Source organism: Trachypithecus francoisi, unplaced genomic scaffold (assembly GCF_009764315.1).
Source record: "Trachypithecus francoisi isolate TF-2019V2 unplaced genomic scaffold, Tfra_2.0 Lachesis_group9, whole genome shotgun sequence".
Classification (NCBI taxonomy): Eukaryota; Metazoa; Chordata; class Mammalia; order Primates; family Cercopithecidae; genus Trachypithecus; species Trachypithecus francoisi.
Window position 1 is genome coordinate 53,176,687 of NW_022681474.1, and position 15,149 is coordinate 53,191,835.

Below are 15,149 nucleotides of genomic sequence, written 5' to 3' on the forward strand. Positions count from 1 at the left end.
AAGAAAATGAAGTAATAGCAACAAATACTACAAAATAAAGTTTCATATCTATAAGAAGAATAACGAGAGCCAGGTATTCCAGCTACTTGGGAGGCTGAGGCAGAAGGATCACTTGAAGCCAAGAGTTTGAGACCAGCCTAAGCAAAAGAGTTTTGTTTCTAAAAAAAATAAATGAATACAAAATTAGCTAGGTGCGTGTAGTGGCGCATACCCATCCCCGTAGTCCCAGCTACTTGGGAAGCTGAGGTGGGAGGATTGCTTGAGCTCAGGAGTTTGAGGTTTCAGTGAGTTATGATTGTGATACTGAACTCCAAGTAGACTCTGATTCTTAAAGAAATAAAACAGCGAGGCACGTGGCACATGCCTGTAATACCAGTACTTTGGGAGGCCGAGGTGGGCAGATCACCTGAGGTTGGGAGTTCGAGACCAGCCTGACCAACATGGAGAAAACCCATCTCTACTAAAAATACAAAATTTCCTGGGTGTGGTGGCACATGCCTGTAATTCCAGCTACTTGGGAGGCTGAGGCAGGAAAATCGCTTGAACCCAGGAGGCAGAGGTTGCCGTGAGCTGAGATTGTGCCATTGCACTCCAACCTGGGAGACAACAAGACTCCATCTCAAAAGCAAAAAAAAAAAAGTTTCTTGAAATAGAAAACAAAGCAATGTACAATAAATACAGTGGTGGAGAAGCCTGGGTTTGAATCCCAGATCTCTCTCTATTTGCAGTGTGGCTGTGAGAAAATTACTTAATATCTTTTAGCCTTTTTGTAAAACAAGGACACTAACATACTGACACCTCAGAGGTAGGTTGTTGTGGGAATTAAATATTACTACCTATAACAGACTTAAATTAGTAATAAGCAATAGTAATAAACATATTAGTGTTACTACTACTACTATTACTATTAGTAAGTGGTAGTAATAGAAGCAAACATACAGCAACCTCAAGAAGTACAGAAAGAAGCTTGTTAAATCTCTGCCTTAAAGAGCTTGTTTTCCCATCTATCTACATTATAATGATGAACTGTATGAAAACTTTTTACAAGTGTAATATACCTTTTGCACTCACAAACCATCTTTTTCACAGTTTATGGAGGTATAACTGTCATACATGTGCACCCATGAGACCACTACAACAATAAAGATAATTAAACCTCTCCATCAGTGCAAAACTATCCTCATGCCTCTTTATAATCTATCCTTCTTGCTCTCATCTTGCCCCAAGGCAACCACTGATATGCTCTGTCAATACAAATTAGTTTAAATTTTCTAACATTTTATATATGTGGACCCACTGATATACTCTTTCAATACAAATTAGTTTAAAATTTCTAAAATTTTGTATATGTGGAAGCATACAGTATATTAGTTTTCTAGGGTGGAAATTTATTTTCACATTCTGGAGTCTGGAAGTGCAGCAATTGTTAGGGTTTGGATGTTCGTCCTCTCCAAACCTAATGTTGAAAACTGATCCCCAACATTGGAAGTGGGGCCTAATGGGAGGTTTTGAGACATGGAGACAAATCACTCATGAATAGGTTAATGCCCTTCCTCGGGGTTGACTGAGTTCTCACTCTATTCACTGCTGCAAAAACTGATTATTAAGAAGGACGGGGCACCTCTCTCTCCCCCTCTTGTGTCCTCTTTCACCATGTAATCTCTGCACATGCTGATTTCACTTCACCTTCTACCATGAGTGGAAGCAGCCTGAGGCCCTCACTACAGGCCCAATCTTGAACCTTCCAGCCAGCAGAACCGGGAGCTAAATAAACCTCTTTTCTTTATAAATTAACCAGCCTCAGGCACTCCTTTATAGCAATACAAAATGAACTAAGGCAGAATTGGTACTGAGAATTGGGGTGTTGCTATAAAGATGCCTGAAAATGTGGAAGCAGTTTTGGAACTGGGCGATGAGCAGAGGTTGGAAGTATGTGGAAGGCTCAGAAAAAGACAAGAATATGAGGGAAAGTCTGGAGAAAATGCCCAAAAGCACTTCAGAAATATCTGGGGCCACCCCTTCCCTAATAGGCCCCAAGGCCTAGAAGGACAGAATGACTTTTGGGGACAGACCTGGAGCACCACTGCCCGTGGCCACCTCGGGATGCTGCTCCCCACATCCTGGCTGCTCTGGCTCCAGCAATAGGTCAAATGGCCCCAGGTAGGGTTTGGGCCACTGCTCCTGAGGGGCTAAGTGGTAAGCCTTGGTGGCATTCATGTGGTGTTAAGTCTGCAGGCATCCAGAATGCAAGGGACATGGAGGCTTGGCAGCTTTAACCTAAATTTCAGAGAATATATTAAAAAGCCTGGGAGTGCAAGTAGAAGGCTATTGTGGGGGTGGAGCCACTACAGAGAGCTCCTACTAAGGCAATCTTTAGTGGAAATGTTGGGCTAAAGTTTCCTTAGAGTCCACACCAGGGCAACTCTTAGTGGAGCCACAAAGGTGCTGGAACTCCACCATAGTAGAGCTATTAACAGCATTCCACATCAGCCTGAAAAAGCTGCAGCATTATTACAACCCATGGAAGTAGCCAGTGGTCTGTGCCCCGCAAAGCTATGGGGGAAGGGCTACCCAAGGCCTTGGGAGCCCACCCCACACACCACTGTGACCAATATTCAGGGCATGGAGTCAAAGGAGATTATTTTGAAGCTTTAAGATTTAATGTGTGCCTTGCTGGGTTTTGGACTTGCATGGGGACTATTATTCCTTTCTTTTGACCAATTTTTCCTTTTTGGAATGGAAGTGTTTACCCAATGCCTGTACCACCATTTTACCTTGGAGGTAAATATCCTCTTTTTTGATTTTACAGGCTTACAACTGGAAAGAACTTACTTTGAGTCTTAGATATGACTTTGAACTTTTAAGTTGGTGCTGAAACAAGTTGACTTTTAGGGACTATTGGGAATGAATAATTGTATTTTGCAATGTGGTAAGAACGTAAGTTTTAAAGGGCCAGGGGCAAAATGCTATGATTTAGATGTCTGGCCCTTCTAAACCTCATGCTGAAACTTGATTCCCAATGTTGGAAGTGAAGCCTAATGGGATGTGTTTGGGTCACAAGGGTAGATCTCTCATTAATAGATTAATGGCATGAGTGAGCTCTCATTCTATTCGTTCTGCAAGAGCCGGGCACCTCCGCATTTCTCTCCTGCTTCTTCTTTCACCATGTGATCTCTGTATATGCTGGCTTCACTTCACTTCCCACCATGAGTGGAAGCAGCCTGTAGCCCTCACCAGATGCCCACTCTTGAACCTTCCAGTCTGCAGAACTATGAGATAAATAAATCCCTTTCCTTTATAAATTATTCCTTTATAGCAACACAAAACAAGGATCAAGGTGGCAGCAGGCTTGGTTTTTCCTGAGGTCTCTCTCCTTGGCATGCCAATGGCTGCCTTCTTGCTGTGTCTTCACTTGGACTTTTCTCTGTGCCTTCGGATCCCTGATGTCTCTTGTGTGTCCCAATTGCTTCTTATATAAGGACACCCGATGGATTGGATTGGGCATACTCAAAGAGCCTCATTTTATCTTAATTAGCACTTTAAAGGTCCTATCTCCAAATCAGGTCACATCTGAGGTACAAAGCGTTGGAACTTCAACATATGAATTTTGGGAGAATTTAATTTGGTTCATAACATACAGTATATACTCTTTTGACTGGCTTATTTCACTGAGTAAAATTATTTTAAGATTCATTCATGTTGTTCAATGCATTGTTAGTCATTTTTTATTGCCTGGTTGCATTCTATTATGTAGACATACCACAATTTGTTTATCCACTCTTCCGTTGATGGGCATTTGCACTGTTTCCAGTTTTTGGCTATTATAAGTAAAGCTGATAGGAACATTAATATATAAGTCTTTATGCAGACATATGCTTTACTTTCTCTTAGGTAAAACATATGAATAGAACTGCTGAATCATATGGTAGGTATATGTTTATCTTTATTAGAAACAAACTCCATCATTGTAGTGAGCGTAAAATGGTATCACATTATGGTTTTAATTTGCATTTTCCTAATGATTTATAATGGTGGATATCATTTCATGCATTTATTTGCCATCTTCCTTGAGAAGTGTCTGCTCAAATCTTTTGCTCATTTAGTGTTGGGTTATTTGTCCTCTTGATTTGTAGTAATTATAGATTATGAATATAAGTTTTTGTGATATAACTGTTTTGCATGTATTTTTCTTCCAGCCTGTTGCTTTCCTTTTTGGTTTTATAATAATATGCTTTGAAGAGCAGAGATTTTTTCTTATTTGATGAAGTCCAATTTATTTTTTTTCTTTTACAATTTGAGGGTTTTGTGTCCTATTTAGGAAAAAATTTGCCAAACCCAAGGGCAGTAACATCTTCTCCTAGTTTCTTTCAGAAGTTTTATGTTTTTAACTCTAATGACAGATCTATAATCTATTTTGAGTTAATTTTTATATAAGTTTTGAGGTAAGAACCAAAGTTCATTTTTGGTATATGAATATGCAACTGTCCAGATGATTTGTTGAAAGATTATCCCTTCCTTATTGTCTTGCATTAAATTTAGATATTATCATCTTCCCCTGTTCTTCTCACATGAGCATACAGAGCACTCAATGAGAAATATGTAAACATGCTCTGAAAAGTGAGAAGCTAACAGAAACCTAAGTCATTACCTTTATCAGTTCTGAGTAGATCCCTGAGAGACAGACAAGTAACAGAAAAAGTATTAGGCCAAGAGTTGGAGAACCTGTGTGACTTGCTCTTTTATTAGCCTTCAAAATGCTTTGTAAGTTGTGAAATGGTAAAGAAATGTAAGATATTGTCTTTATACCTAAAAATTCCTATACTACAAAATAAAGGCCATTCTTGCTTGGCATGATGGTACGGGGCCATAAATATGACCATGCAAGTTGAAACCATACAAAAGAATCTTAATAATCAATAGGAAATACTATTTTTGTTTCATGACTCTTAAATTTTTTTGTGAAATCACTAAAAACTCACTTATTGCTGGCTATACATATATAGAGAAGCAAAAAATAGCAAGACTAACATTTATTTAGAACATTGTAATTTAAAACATTAGAAATATTGGGAATTAAAGCATTTAATTTGTTTTTTTTAAAAAAAAAACTTACCAAGAGTAGTTTGAACAGTGTCTGCCTCTTCTTTTTGTTGTATAACTTACAATACAGAGTGAGTTTTTTTTCTATGTCTAGGCTAACTTCTAAGTCTGGATCAGCTTCCACCTTTTATCCTTAGCACTTATATTGTTGTGAAATAGCTCCAAAGTTTCTTTCTTTAATGTCAAGTTTTTTGCCATCATTGCTTCCCCTAGGTTGCCTTTATCTTTTTCCTCACAACCACTTTGGTCATTCATGTTGGTGAGTTCTCCTTCCACAGGTGCCTTAGGCTGCAACTCTAGAGTCTCTTGAGCAGTAGCAGTGTCAGCATGTCCCTGGTCAGCTAGTTCTTCTATAATTCCATTCAAATTTCATTCCCAACATGATCACTTTTTGTTTCTTTACTGCAGTTTCATCTCTCTCAGCCAAATCTCTCTCTCGATTACACATTTTGGTAAAAGGTCATAGGGGTTTACCATTGAGAGACGAGAAGACAACACAATCAGATGCTTTGCTGTGTGTGAAATGAATAACAGGCTCACAGTTACCTATCACTGACATATGTTGAAAGAAGTAACATTTAGTAGTCACTGGTCATGATGCACATCTGTTATTTACATAGGGACTTGTGGACTAAAGTGCTAGCAAAGATGCTTATTGCTTTAGGCAATTACTTGCAGTGAATATATTGTGGTAACTAAAATGTGAATTGTATTGTTGTGGGACTGGTGTTATTTAGTTAAACACAGTAACCGATATTGGAGTATATTGAGGCCATGCAAAGTGAAGGCTGCCTGTATTTGTAGTGTTCAAAGGTGTGTGAATTCATCCATTTAGTGTTCTCAGCATTTGAAGACGACATAACAAATTACTTCTCTAGCTTTCTTGATGTGAATCTTCAGGAACCTTTTCTATAAAGCCAAGAAATGTGTGATTTTAAAAAACCAAAGAGTTTTTTATGATGGCCACTTAAGTTGACTGAGTTTCAGATTAGATTACACTGTGTTATGAGGTAGATACACCAATGGGCCTTTAGGTAGAATATGGTTGAATTACAGTTTCTTTTCTTTTATGAAAAGCAGAAAGTTTCACATAACTTTCCTTACTTTAATGGTTTAACTTTATTTTTTATTATCTTTGGATTTCTTAGTTGTAACTCTTTTGATATCCAGAATAAAAACTTCAAGTCAGATAAAATATTATGTGTACCCTCTATTGTAAAATGAGCTTCTTACAATCCCGAGAGGCTAATTATTAAGGCATGTTTGCTTTTAGTCTCCTTGAGGGCAAACTGTACATGCAGGAATAGAAATTATGAAATTTGGACCTTTGACATTTTGGAGAAGCAACAAATTATTAGCATTATTTATTAAAATGTTTAATCATGGTTCATTACTCTGATTTCAGAAGTATTCACCAATGTACTTCTCCACACTCTCCCCACAGAAGACAACAGAATAGATTATTTTAACCATGTTGGAAATGTATTTATTGTTTTTTATAATCATAAAGTTATTTTCAATTTTAATAAACCCACTAAACATGAGGTATTTATCTAATGAGAGCAGTCACTGCATTTCACTCTGGTTTTTATAATAACTATCTCAAGTCTAGTAGGAGAAACAAAAATGAAAATAAATTAAAATATGGTTTGGTAGAAGGGGAGAGTGGTTATGGTTACAAGATGCTAAGAAACTACTGGAAAAACACCAAACCTAGCTTTGAGGAAAATAAGAAAAGCCTGTTGGAGCTGCTTAAGAAAGACAGCAGGAACTGCCTCAGCAAAGAAGGGATGAGTCGTTCTTTCAAGAACTGCAGTTTAAGAGGCATAACAACCAACGAACAAAAAAAAGAATTATTAATTCTAGATAGCAAAAGAAGTTCTGTGGGAGAGCTAAGGCTAGAGAAGCAAACAGGTGAAATTCATATGCCATGTTAAACAACTGTACCATGACAGTAACAAAGAGCCAAGAAAGAGCTTTAAAAGAAAAGCTACATGTTCTGACTTGCATTTTAAGGAAATCTCAGTAGCTTTTGTGAAAGATCAGAAAGTGAGGCAGTAAAGAAGACCGTAACCAGCTGAGAGTTAAAATGGGCTCAGACTAAGTCAGCAGCTGTGGGAACTGAGAGATGGGGGAGGACCCTGGAGGTATTACAATCAACTGACTCCCTATTTTCTGGTTTGAACTTGGTGATTATGTAAGATGTAAAATGTAAGAAGAGGGTTAAGTTGGAGGAAGTAAAATAGTAAATTCAGTTTTGAAAAACCTTGACTCTGAAAGGAATGTGAGTTATGGAATGAGATTTCCTGCCTAAGATAAAATTGCATTGTTGTGTTTTGATTCTGCTATTTGAATGGCCTGAGATGGATAACTCCTAAGAGTAACTGAGTGGGGAGAACAGAGAAGGTGCCACTACCCTCCCGTCAACACTGGGAAGCAGTTAAGGCCCTGTGGAGACAACCAAAAGGCAGCCTCCTGTTGGAGAGCAGATTAATAGCTTTATTGTCCAGGATGAAGGATGCAAATAGCTTTTTTGTGTGTCTAAACAAAATAGCCAGAGAAGGTGGTTAAGGCTTTGGGTACCAAAAGTGGTGTATGACTCAGACTATTGGATTTTGTTTTGGAAGGCTCATGCTCTGAGAAGCAGCAATATATGAGAACAAGGCTGAAGGACTGCTGTAAAGGACCCTGTGACAGTGGCTGAAGGATGTACCAGAAAGAGAGGAACTGACTCTCTCCTATGTAGCACATATCTTAGAATCTGCCCAGGTAACCCAGTGCTATGTGCCAGAACTCTTCATCATGGTCACAGGCCAAAATGTCTCATATAAAAAGCCATACAGTGCCCTTTTCACTTTTGCTAAATGTAAACAGGAAAATAATCAAAACCATTTTTAGCTTACATGGAAGAATATCTCGGTATCTGTTTTTTTCTCTGTTGCTTGGTTGATTCCCAGAGTTGAACTCACCAGGCAGATTCTTCAGTTCCAAAGCCTTTGAAAGGTTAAAAAAAAAATAAATAATAAATTGTGTATTTACTATAACCAATAAACAAGAAAAAAATCTGCCTTTTTTAGTGCTCATGATCCTTAAACCCCATCTGACACGACCTGCTATTTAATGTGTTTTGTGTTAAGTTAGATCCCCATTTTAAAAGTACTATATAAAATATCTCAAGTTTAGATGCCAATCAATGAGTTGCTTAATAAGAAAATGTTAAACTTTCTGGAGATACTTCCCATTTGAACTTCATTTTGTTCTTCTTTCATAAAAAAGGAAATACAGGCTAATCACTTCTCCCAACCTACCCACAGATCTATCATTTTACAAATAAAAATAACAAAATAACAATAACTGAAACATGTAAACAAAAAATACATACAAACAGTCTCACAATTTACCCTTCCCCTTTGAAGAAATTATAATTAGGACCCTAAGAATCCTTCCTTTCAAAAAATTTCTTTACCAAATGTGAATTCAACAAACACTTATTAAGCATTTAGTAGGTACCTGGCCCTGTTTCAGACACTGGAATACAGAGATGAATTGGATAATGGCCTCATCCTTAAGGAGTGAACAGAGTAGTTAGAAGACATGTAATCAAATACCATGTGACCAATGTACGGAGATACTAGTAAAAATGACAGCACTAGATTGCACCTAAAAGTCAAGAAGAAAAGCTCCTAAAGATGAAGTAGCCCTTGAACTGGGCCTTAGTGAGTCATTGGAAGTTAGCATATGAAAAACAGTGTGTACTTAGAAGGAAAGAGGAGAGAAGGTGAAGGGGTGGAAATAATGGAGGCATAAGCATCCCTTCGGGAAACTGTGACTAATATGGTAATAAGAGCACAGAGCACATGATCTAGTCCAACAACAGACTAAAACTACAAACGATCTTGTTTCTTATACAAATGAAATTAGGAGGTAGCTAGTCATACTCTATTAGAATATTTGTGGAGAAAGCCTGAGAATCTATATATTTTCAAAGCTCTTGGGTAACTCTTGTGTAGCCAACCTAGCAACCATGGGGAAGAAGGAGCCTGTGAAAGTTTTAAGTAGTATGATAAAATGATCAAGTCTTTCTAAAATTAATTAATGAAACTCATTAATTTTAGAATTAACAATTCTAAAATTAATCTGGAAAAAAATCTGTAGGAAGAATGAGAAAAAATTTCATAAATGAATAATGATGGCAGATGAGTCTCATTAGATGCTAAAAGATAATATGAAGCTATGCTAATTAACAGAGTAATACCAATAAAGGAATAAGAAAATCAGTAGAAAAAGTCCAAGAATAAATTAAAATATAGGTAAAGCTCTAGTATATGATAAAAGTGGCATTTTGCATCACTCAAGGGAAGTTCCAGGAGAGTCTTGGGACAACTGGATAGTTATATAATGCTGAGTCCCTATCAAACATCTTATACCAAATTAAATTCTAGCTGCATCAAAGAGTTAAATGCTTAAAAAATCATAAAAGTACTAGAAAAAAACATGAAGTAATTATTACAATCCTAGAGTAAAAGAAGCATTCCTAAAGAGCACCGAAAGCCCCAAATCCAGAAGCCCCAAAAGAAAAGATTGCCATATTTGACCACCAAAAATTAGCTATTTCTTCATGGTAAACAGGCATGTGTGTGCAAGTGCATGTGAACCTGCGTGTAACACAAACAACAGCAGAAAAAATACTACATGTAAAACACAAAAAGGCATAATTTTTTCCTTAAAGAGTTAGTAATCGGCCAGGTGCGGTGACTCACGCCTGTAATCCCAAAGGGCGGATCACCTTAGGTCAGGAGTTTGACGCCAGCCGGCCAACATGGTGAAACCCCATCTCTATTAAAAATACAAAAATTAGCCAGGTGTGGTGGCAGGCACCTGTAATCCTAGCTACTCGGGAGGCTGAGGCAGGAGAATCGCTTGAACCTGGGAGGCGGAGATTGCAGTGAGCTGAGATCACACCATTGCACTCCAGCCTGGGGGACAAGAGCAAGACTTCATCTCAAAAAAAAAAAAAAGAGTAACCAATAAGAAAAAAAAAAAAAAAGAAATTGGGGCAAAGAATTGAAACTAGCAGTTCTCTGAAAACATAAAAGGCTTAAAAACATATGGAAAGATATTCTTTTGTTCTCAAAGAAATACCAATTAAATAATCAATAAGAAATAATTTGTCATTTAAGAGATGAGAAAAGATCCAAAAAATTGATAGCCCAAGATATTAATATTGTCTTTCTAGGAATTTGTTCTAAAAATATTTAAATATATGCATACAGTATATGAAGAGAGATGACTGCTGTTCATAATAGCAAAGATTAGAACAACCTAAATGTCCAAGTGTTGCATGGTAGTTAATTATATGGATAAGAACCTTAATTTCAGAAATTAAATATTATAAGTACCTTAATTTTGAAAATTAATTACCATATAATTACTATGCAACACTTAAAAAATGAGATACTGCTATACATGCTGATAATACATTTGGAAATTGTATCTAGGTGAAAAACAAATTTAAGGATGTAAAGTGCATTCCAACAAATTTTTTAAAAAGTGTGCATGACCAAATGACAAAATGAATAGTGTAAAGGGGTCCTAGAAAGTCTTGAGAGAAAGAGAGAGACTTTCTATTTTATATCCTTTTATGTTATTTGGCTTTTTTTTTCTAACCATGTACATCTATTACTTTAAAATAGATATAATATTTAAAAGTAAAAATAATGTACTAAAACCAAATAAAGAAAGAAAAGAAAAGAAACCCTCTGGCAATGATATGGAAAAAGAAATCACATATAAACTTTTGTTAAGAAAATATTTACCATAAATTCCTGCATGATATCATATGCTCCTGTTTTTTTCTCAAGCGTTTTCAAACAATCCTTGATGGCTGTCTGCTCATGAAAATTGAATATTAGTGGCCGAATCTGAGTCAACTGATGTAGTTCCCCTTCAGAAACAATTTTGTGTGTATCTAAGGAAGAGAAAAATTCACATATGTAAGTCACTGGTATATATGTGAAGGGAGATTTTATTTTTGTTTCTGTTTCTCTTAAAGGCACAACCATTTAAGGGTAAAAAGAAGTTTATTTTTCCACAGGTAAAGAGTACATTACTTTGAAAGCGGCTTCCTTTGGAAAAATCATGGCTATTTACACCTTGAAATTATACGAAATCCACTGTCCTTGGAGAAAACTGTTCAGTGCTACAAACATAACAGATGCTGTGAATTGAGACGTGTTCTGTTTTATAATATGAATTGGGTATATGGATTGACAGTTATGCCAAGGCAAGAACCTACAAGGCTTAGATTAGGAAAAAGAGAACTTTTGCCTTCCCTGGGACCAAGTGTTTGGAAGTTCCTAGAGTCTGAGATGTGGGGATGTGGAGAGTTCATGTCCTATTTCATTACTCTGAAACAGATTGAACATGAACACACACACATGCACACACACCAAGGATGGAGAGAATCTATGCAATGTAATTAATAAGACTGAATAATGGATACATATGGACACTTGTGACCAATAATTGTTCTATTACTATTTAATAACATATGCAATCTTTTTATTTTTAAAATTATGATCTTTTAGGTCATGTTGACAGTCAAGGTTCCAAATATCTGAAATTTTATACATCATGTCCACTGGCCAAAATGCAATAAATCTAGAAGTCAACAGTAAAAGAATATTTTAAAAGCTTCAACATTTTGAGGTAAGATGTTCAAGTAAAACAAGTTCTCATGATCTCTTTGCAAAGCCAAATAACGTGAACAATAATCAAGTTAATACCAGCAAAAAGATATACACAAAACAATACAGAAAAAGAAAGAGGTGGACATTTCTAAGAATCTGCACATTCCTGGGAAGCACATCTTGTCTTGGAACTCCACTATATACAGAGGCTCTTTGTAGAGTTGGAAGTTAGGGCTCTTGGTTGGGATAGACAGGCACAGAAATCCTAAAATTTCTCACAAATTTCCCTAACCTTAGTATGAAACGAAGTCTAAGCAGGCTAGAAGGGGAAATAAAATTTCCACCAGATTAGAAGCCATTTTGATCATCTTTGATCCCCAACAGGAAAACCTTTAGACCTTCACATTGTGTTCCATCTTTGCTAGTACAAAAGCTGAGAGAATGAAGAGAGAAAAAAAATGAAAATGTAGAATTACTGGAACAAACACTGGTGTTGACTACCCAACACTGATTCTACCGTCTGGTTAGTTAAAGCCATTTGTGATCATTCCACAGTAAGATCCTTCCAGTGAATAATTCAGAAATGGGTAGTTGATTTGCGCCACCCATAGAAACAAGCTGGTCTTGTAAAAAAGAGAAGCAAACCTCTCTTCTACCTTCATCCCTCTGTACAGACATAAACAAAGAAGCATAAGGACCTAATTATTATAGTCTGCCCTGTTATGGCCACAAAAGGAAGGAGAATAGCAAATGTGAAAAACATAAAGAATCTATGTTCTTGGTGACATTAGCAACTGATCATACTGAACCTGGAATCCTTCCTATCTCTGGACTTCCATTATGGTAGAAAATACATATCTTTATCATTAACATCATTCTGAACTTGGTCTCTTTTTCTTGTAGCCTGGTCCAAGAAAGGTGAGGTTTCAGCTGTAGATCATAGGAATCATTTCAGCCAGTTTACAGAAAGGGATTTGATCTAGCTATTTGGTGCTTGTATCACCACTGGGTGGGCTTGAAGAGCAGATGCCTCTCTCATTATGAGCCAAGAACAACACTGCATAATGGTCTGCCAAGAAAAGTTCTGTCTCTACTACAATAGGAAACTGAGGAAGTTGGAGATCATTCTTTCTAGCCACTGGCTCCTGGATGACACCACTTGAGCAACAATGGAGAAATGAGAAAGTCACTACCACAACTGTTGGCTCTAATAACACATCACCTTACCTATAATGAGGACCAGGAACGCCAAGCCTGCTATGATGCATAGCAACAAAATGGATGTCTCTCTAAATATTTACATCTTGGCTAAGTGCATATGATTAGTGAAGCCCAAACAAGCTACCAGGAAGTCTTGAAAATGTAATTTTTCATTTTTCTGCCTGTGCCATACAGGAAGGTACACTAGGAGAAGGGTATGATTGATATTGAGTAAGGGCATCTATGATATCTGCTTAACATTTCAGCCACACCATGCCCTTTGAGTATCCTGCTCCTCGGTCCCTACCCTTTCAGCACACTTATCATTGTCCTCAGGCAAAATAAAAAATGCAGCCCTCCAAAATATAGTTTACAGGGGAAGATAATGAGATCCAAATAAAAATGGAAATCAAGAAGAATTCATTCCTGCTCAGTCAACAAAATCGAAGAGATAGAAAAAGCTATACATGTTCATAACAAAATGCAATAAAACATGAAACAGAAAAAACAATAATATAATATAATATAGCATGCAGAATGATTTTTAAAATCTATTCTAAAATGGAAGATAAGCTTAAAAAGGAAAATTCACTGTGTATGCATCATCTGTCAAAAGAAAAAAGTTATTTTAAGTAAGAGTTCACAAGGAGATAAGAAAACAATAGAATGAGGTAAAAATTAGTTTATAAACCTAAGAAAATAAAAGTAAAACTCAAAAGTACATAATTATAGCAATTTATAATTATATCAAATTCTGCAAGAAACAAAGCAGACAGTTCAAAATCGACTTATTGACATAGGACAAAAGCACGTGTACATTTATTAATGAAGACAAGAAAGGTTTAAAAACAAATAATGAAAAGATAATGCATGTGAGGACCTCATCAGAGGTCAGGAGAAAAGTTGGAGACAGGGTGAGGAACTTGAGAAATCCTCCTTCGTGGGGCAAGCTTGGGAAGGGGAAAAACAGCATCCACAGGAATGGCACAAAGCATGTCCAGAATGCTTTTCCCTATTTCCCTAATGGACCAAAAACATAAGAAGCTGGGGAAAGGCATGAAACTCTGTCATCCTCAAGGCATGAGTGAAGACTCATTAACATTGGGGGTAGGGAAGGGAGAAGAACATCCTGGACTCAGGCCATAAGACATTCCCTACCCCTGGAGAATGGACAGAATAACAAAGAAGGTACCACCTGAGGCCTTCCTAAGACTGAGGCTGAACAAGGACATCAAAGAATGTCACCTCCAACCAGGCTGGCAAGCAAGGTAATCATAAGTAAGAGCTCTGTACTGCTGGGAATTAGACAAGATCATGGAGAGGACCTTCTCTGAGGTGCATGTACAATGGGAAGAGCTAAAGCAGAGGGTGGAGTAAACACTGAGGCAAATCCTCTACATGCAAGGTAACACTGGAGGAATTTGAAGCTGATGGTGTATTGAGGGTAACCACAGTAACATCAAATCCAAGCCCTGCTGCATTACTGTATAAATTGATGCAACTCCTCATACTGAAGGGCTACCAAAAAAAGAGGCATGTCCATCCCTATGTACCTCAGCGTCTAGAACTTAGGTAAGAAATACTACAATAGCTCCTCTTTATCTGCAGGGGATATGTTCCAAGACCCCCAGTGAATGCCTGAAACTCTGGATAGTACTGAACCTGACTGTCATCAACTGAAACATATTTTTGTTCATGTCTTCCACCCATAAATTTAATGCCTTTTCCATCTTAAGTAAGCATGTATCATGCACTGTGGCCATAACTTTGGCACTCTGATGTGCAACAGCAAAACTTGGATAGAAGATTCATTCTTACCATAGGTCTAAGCAACTTTAGCATATGATTTTTTTTCTTTCCTTATTAAGTCAAAAACATTCACCTTTTCATGTAAAGAAAGCACTTTACAGCTTCCCTTTGGCATATCCGAACTGCCAGCATTACTGCTCTTTGGGGTCATTACTAAGTAAAATAAGAGTTACTTGAACACAAGCACTGTGAGTCCAAAACAGTAGATCTGATAACCAAGATGACTACTAGTTGGCTAACAGGCAGGTAGCATATACAGCATGAATATGCTGGACAAAGGGATGATGCACTCCCAGGCAGGAAAGAGCTAGACAGTGTGAGGTTTCATCACACTGCTCAGAATAGCATACA

The 15,149-nt window shown here is 37.2% G+C and overlaps 1 protein-coding gene across 4 annotated transcripts in view; it reads right to left on the minus strand.

Annotated features, from left to right (window-relative positions):
- Window positions 1-15,149, minus strand: part of PTPN20 (protein tyrosine phosphatase non-receptor type 20) — a 117,591-nt gene that overhangs the window by 41,796 nt on the left and 60,646 nt on the right. For all 4 annotated transcript variants that reach the window (XR_004436608.1, XM_033209112.1, XM_033209114.1 and 1 more), the window contains 2 exons: window positions 10,917-11,068; window positions 8,004-8,094 (listed from right to left, as the gene is read on the minus strand). Coding sequence is in view for 2 of the 4 variants with exons in the window: in XM_033209112.1 (XP_033065003.1) it covers window positions 8,004-8,094; window positions 10,917-11,068 (243 nt within the window). In the remaining 2 variants the exon portion in view is untranslated. The remainder of the gene's footprint in view (window positions 1-8,003; window positions 8,095-10,916; window positions 11,069-15,149) is intronic.